The sequence below is a fragment of the Bombina bombina genome, chromosome 12, assembly GCF_027579735.1.
Source record: "Bombina bombina isolate aBomBom1 chromosome 12, aBomBom1.pri, whole genome shotgun sequence".
Classification (NCBI taxonomy): domain Eukaryota; kingdom Metazoa; phylum Chordata; class Amphibia; order Anura; family Bombinatoridae; genus Bombina; species Bombina bombina.
The window spans coordinates 131,776,826-131,782,880 of NC_069510.1; the positions used below are offsets into that span (position 1 = coordinate 131,776,826).

The 6,055-nt window shown below is 35.3% G+C and overlaps 1 protein-coding gene across 1 annotated transcript in view; it reads left to right on the plus strand.

The window, feature by feature from the left end:
* The first annotated feature begins 222 nt into the window (after positions 1–222).
* The window catches only part of AIF1L (allograft inflammatory factor 1 like), a 141,027-nt gene continuing 135,194 nt past the window's right edge, over positions 223–6,055 (plus strand). Inside the window, exons 1-2 of the mRNA XM_053696116.1 lie at positions 223–342; positions 527–588. Coding sequence (XP_053552091.1) covers positions 321–342; positions 527–588 — 84 coding nt within the window. The 5' untranslated portion in view covers positions 223–320. The remainder of the gene's footprint in view (positions 343–526; positions 589–6,055) is intronic.

A 6,055-nucleotide genomic window follows, 5' to 3' on the forward strand; every position in this document is an offset into this window, starting at 1 on the left:
GGAATGTGTGGGCATAGACTGATAAGCCTTTGTGCTTTTGCTTTCCATTTTTGATGCCCGGATAGTTCATCTGAAACTCAGAGTCAGATTCTTCTGTATGCCAGCAGGGGGCAGTGGATTATTGCCAAGGGAACAACAGTAAAGTGAATGTAAAAAAAAAAAAAAAAAAAAGGGCTGATCTTAACAGAGTTGGGATGGACTGCTTAAGACAACCAGTGTAGACTCTCAGCCATCTGCTCAAGAGCTAGCAGTCAGCTCTTTACATCACTCAGCTCAGAGGCTAATCTCATACAGCCAGTGTCAGACAGACCCAGCTCAGCATGTCTCAGAACAGAATACAAGGTAAGGCAACCTCATGCAATAATGATTACAAACAGTACAATTCCAACAGGTAGCAGCAAAATGCTAACTTTATCTCAGACCACACATTCTGTACGTCTGCATTTTTTTATCCCAGATTAATTTAACAATGATAACATAAGCAAAATAATAGGGTGATTAAAATGCCATTTTTATATCATTCTAGGAGGGAAGGCTTTTGGTATCCTGAAAGCACAACAGGAAGACAGGTTAGATGAGATTAATAAGGTAAGATATCCCACTGGAAGAGTATTGCAATTCTTGTAATATATTGTATTATAGACACAATGTATGTATCATTATCCTTATCAATAACAATATTATTAGTTATAAAACTGTCATATCCTGCAGAAATGTACAATGAATCTAAAATACGAAGATGCAATATAGAAAGTGATGGGGACGAATAAAAGTAATTAGGTGCATGTTTGGCCAAAGGGTGATTAAGATACACATATGTACAAATGCACATAGAGAGGAAGTAAATCCTGAATTTGCAATCACACCTACAGCGTTGTAAATAAGCCAATATAATAAAATGTCCTTATGTGATTTAGCATAATGAGATTGTGTTTATATTATTCAGTAATAGCGTGACACGTTGGTCTATGAAAAAAAGCTCTTCCTTAGCTAGAATTGTCATGACTGAGGTCTCTGTATATTCCTGAAAATAAGGATATTTCTAACTTTTAGTGCTGTATGTGTGACTTCTCTTTCTCAGAGGAGTTTCTTAACCAGAGAAATTCCCTTGTATGTAATTTGTATTCTGGGTAAAACCACAAAACTTAGGTCAAAGTAAGAATAAAATAAACGTTATTTCCTAGGTTTCAGTTTATTTAATGACTAATACAAATGAATTGTCTCTTCATTTAAATCTATATCTTAATTGTTACTTGGCTACTACACCATGTTTATGTACTTACAAGCTCTGTAGTGCTTCTGGTAATTATTTATCAAACATAGCTCCCGCTGTAAATAATGTCACGTTTTTCATATCTACCTTTTCGCATCTTCCAGTGATACATATTAAAGGGACACTAAATTCAACTGTAATGATTCAGAGAATGAACATTTAAACAACTTTCCAATTTACTTTTATTAACAAATTTGCTTTGATTGTTTTGTATCATTTGTTGAACAGTAAACCCAGGTAGAACAGCAATGCACTGCTGGGAACTAGCTGAACACATCTGGTGAGCCAATGACAAAATGCATGTATGTGTGCAACCACCAATCACTAACTAGTTCTCCAAATTATGAAAGTGTCATTTTGGCTTTACTGTTCCTTTAAGGGCTTAAAATCTTTGCTTATACATTTTAAAAGTGTCTAATACAGTATATGTATTCCCTGCTGAAGGTATGGTGTAGCCTTCCATTTGTTTAGAACATTTTATTACCAATGTCAGGTGTGACATTGCTGTCAACCATGTATTGAAATAAAAAAAATAATTTGCTGATAGCTAGAACCCTTAAAGTACCATTACAGGCAAGTATAAAAATGCTCTCATTTGTTACAGCCTGCAACACGGCACCTCTATGTCCTCCTTTGCAGGGGTTAAACACATATTTGAAGTTCCACTTGGGACCCGCAGAGCACTTCTAGTCGACAGTCGACTATAATGTCCCTTTAAGTTTAGCGCTTTTACTTCCCACAGTCATTTAAAGCAAATTATAAAAAATATTGCTTTCTGCAAACTTCTCTGATTGACTTTAGAAAATTCATGGTGAACTGGCTTTGTGAGTGGAATGAAGGGGAAGGTGGCTGCAACAATAAGAGACATGGGATGTGTAAAATGAGCAACAAAAATGAAAAGGGGCAAACTAACATAAAAAAACATCTTTATATATTAGAACATCTGATTACTTTGTGTGCAGCTGCAAAGAGCTCCGATACATAGTGAACGTCGGGTTCTGTGTTACTCCTGATAATGAAATAACTGTTGGACAAAGGAGAAACTGGCATACATGCATATTCTCCAATCACTGATCGTATCCTCTTCTGCTGCAGAAAAGGGTGTAAACATTACACTTTATGTACATATATAGTGTTGCTTTTTCTAATGTGTTTATATATCGCTATAGAAAAAATAATTAGCCTTAAAAGAAAAGGTTGCTAGTCTGCTGAATGTGATATAAAATGCTTATTTTTTATTATTCTTATAGATATATATATTATCTGTCATCCACAAAATATAGTTAGAGAATACAAATAATTAAAGATGGAGGGTAAGGTTGGAAAGAGACAGATAGTTAGAACGTAAGAAAGGAAAGAGGTCAACATTATGTAAAACTGCCAAAAGATATTTGGAGAGTAAGAAAGAGTTGATGATTATGGTTGGCAAAAGATATAGGGATAGTTAAGGATAAGGATGGAGGTAAGACACAAAGGGTTTAAAATGAAGGTTGATGTCTAGAATAAATATAGGACTAAAGGTGGAAAAAGATACAGAGAGTTAGGGAGCATGATTGGACAGATCTACACACAGCTAGGTAATAAAATTAAAGAATAAGGCTCAAGTAAGGCTGAAGAAACAGGTAAAGAGAGTTGGCGAGTAAGCTTAATGAAAACCATACAGATAGACAATGAGTAACTCTAGAGAAACAGGTGAAGAGAGTTGGTGAGTAAGCTTAATGAAAGCCATACAGATAGACAATGAGTAACTCTAGAGAAACAGGTAAAGAGAGTTGGCGAGTAAGCTTAATGAAAGCCATACAGATAGACAATGAGTAACTCTAGAGTCTAGAGAAACAGGTAAATAGAGTTGGTGAGTAAGCTTAATGAAAGCCATAAGATAAACAATGAGTAACTCTAGAGAAACAGGTAAATAGAGTTGGCATGTAAAGTTAATGAAAACCATACAGATAGACAGGGACTAAGGATGGAGAAACGGGAAGAGAGAGTTGGCGAGTAAGGTTAATGAAAGCCATAAAGATAGACAAGGAGTAAAGATGGAGAAACAGGTAAAAAGAGTTGGCGAGTAAGATTCATGAAAGCCATACAGATAGACAAGGAGTAAAGATGGAGAAACGGGTAAAAAGAGTTGGCAACTAAGGCCAACGAAAGCCATACAGACAGACAAGGAGTAAGGATGGAGAAACAGGTAAAGAGAGTTAACAAGTAAGGTTCATTATTATGTATTATTATTATTATTGGTTAGTTGTAGAGCACCAACAGATTCCGCAGTGCTATGAAAGCCATACAGATAGACAGGGAGTAAAGATGGAGAAACGGTTAAAGAGAGTTAACAAGTAAGGTTCATGAAAGCCAGATAGACAAGGAGTAAGGATGGAGAAACGGGTAAAGAGAGTTGTCGAGTAAGACTAATGAAAGCCATACAGATAAACTAGGAGTAAGAATGAAGAAACAGGTAAAGAGAGTTGGTGAGTAAGGTTTATGAAAGCCATACAGATAGACAAGGAGTAAGGATGGAGAAACAGGTAAAGAGAGTTGACGAGTAAGGTTAATGAAAGCCATACAGATAGACAAGGAGTAAGGATGGAGAAACAGGTAAAGAGAGTTGGTGAGTAAGGTTAAAGAAAGCCAAACAGATAGACAAGGAGTAAGGACGGAGAAACAGGTAAAGAGAGTTGGCGAGCAAGGTTAATAAAAGCCATAAGATAAACAAGGAGTAAGGATGGAGAAACAGGTAAAGAGAGTTGGCGAGTAAGGTTAATGAAAGCCAAACAGATAGACAAGGAGTAAGGATGGAGAAACAGGTAAAGAGAGTTGGTGAGCAAGGTTAATGAAAGCCATAAGATAAACAAGGAGTAAGGATGGAGAAATGGGTAAAGAGAGTTGACGAGTTAGGTTAATGAAAGCCATACAGATAGACAAAAAAATGGAGAAACGGGTAAAAAGAGTTGGCGAGTAAGGTTAATGAAAACCATACAGATAGAGAAGGAGATACGATGGAGAAAGAGATTTGCAAGTGACAGTAGATGTGTTTGAGGAGCAGTGTAAAATAAATTTGGAATGTAAGCAAATACAGCAAATACTTACTAGGGTCAGAGCCAGAGTTAGAAGCTGAAGCCCCATGTAAAATAAAGTGATAGGACTGAAGGGATTCATATATACAATAATAAATAATGAGAGGTATTCTTAGAACAATCACAACTCCATTTATTTTTATAGTATATAGTAGACAATTTGCGGCTGGGGCTGGAAGCATTTTAATTAATAAGTACCTCTAGTATACTCTGTATACTACGGTACATCTAAATGTAAGTATAATCTGTGTCTACTTCAGTGGACCTATGCCTAACTTACTCTTACACCAATTTATTTATTTTATTTGCTTTGTTTTCCCCGTATCCCTTGTTAAAGAGTAAACCTAGATAGGTTTAAAGGACATTGGGAGTGGGCACATGTCTATAGTACGCTATGGCAGCACTGTTTAATATTACTACAAAATTGTTGAAAACATTGGTGCCATAGATTGCTAAGATGTGTATAATGAGTCTTCGTATATTTTTCAACAAAGGATAACAAGACAATGACACAAACTTGATAAAAGAAATAAATTGGAAAGTTGTTTAAAATTCCATGGTCTGTTTAAACCATGAAACTTTAATATTGATTATACAGTGTAAAAGGGACAGTTAAAGGGACAGTATACACCAATTTTCATATAACTGCATGTAAAAGACACTACTATAAAGAAGAATATGCACAGATACTGATATAAAAATCCATAAAACCTTTTAAAAACTTACTTAGAAGCTCCCAGTTTAGCATTGTTGATGAGGTAGTCTGGGACACCCACTGAAAGGGGCAGGGTACACAAAATGAGCAGACACTCCCCACCTCCCCCCTTCCCTACATATGAAAAGACAGATAACATAAAACAGGAGCCTGCAGGTGTCTGTAAATGCATGTATACATCAGACACTGAGTCTTGGTTAGGAGTATGAAAATCAGCTCAATGTTCTTAAAAAATAAGCAAAACTATACATTTTTATAAAAACACTAGCAGATGGGCTATATACATGGATCATCTACAAAACATTTATGCAAAGAAAAATCTAGTGTACAATGTCCTTTAACCCCTTAATGACCGGACCATTTTTCAATTTTCTTACCCTTAATGACAATGGCTATTTTTACATTTCTGCAGTGTTTGTGTTTAGCTGTAATTTCCCTCTTACTCATTTACTGTACCCACACATATTATATACCGTTTTTCTCGCCATTAAATGGACTTTCTAAGGATACCATTATTTTCATCATATCTTATAATTTCCTATAAAAAAAATATAAAATATGAGGAAAAAATTGAAAAAAACACACTTTTTCTAACTTTGAACCCCAAAATCTGTTACACATCTACAATCACCAAAAAACACCCATGCTAAATAGTTTCTAAATTTTGTCCTGAGTTTAGAAATACCCAATGTTTACATGTTCTTTACTTTTTTTGCAAGTTATAGGGCCATAAATACAAGTAGCACTTTGCTATTTCCAAACAACTTTTTTTCAAAATTAGCGCTAGTTACATTGGAACCCTGATATCTGTCAGGAATACCTGAATATCCCTTGACATGTATATATTTTTTTTAGAAGACAACCCAAAGTATTGATCTAGGCCCATTTTGGTATATTTCATGCCACCATTTCACCGCCAAATGTCATCAAATAAAAAAAAAAGTTCACTTTTTCACAAATTTTGTCACAAACTTTAGGTTTCCCACTGAAATT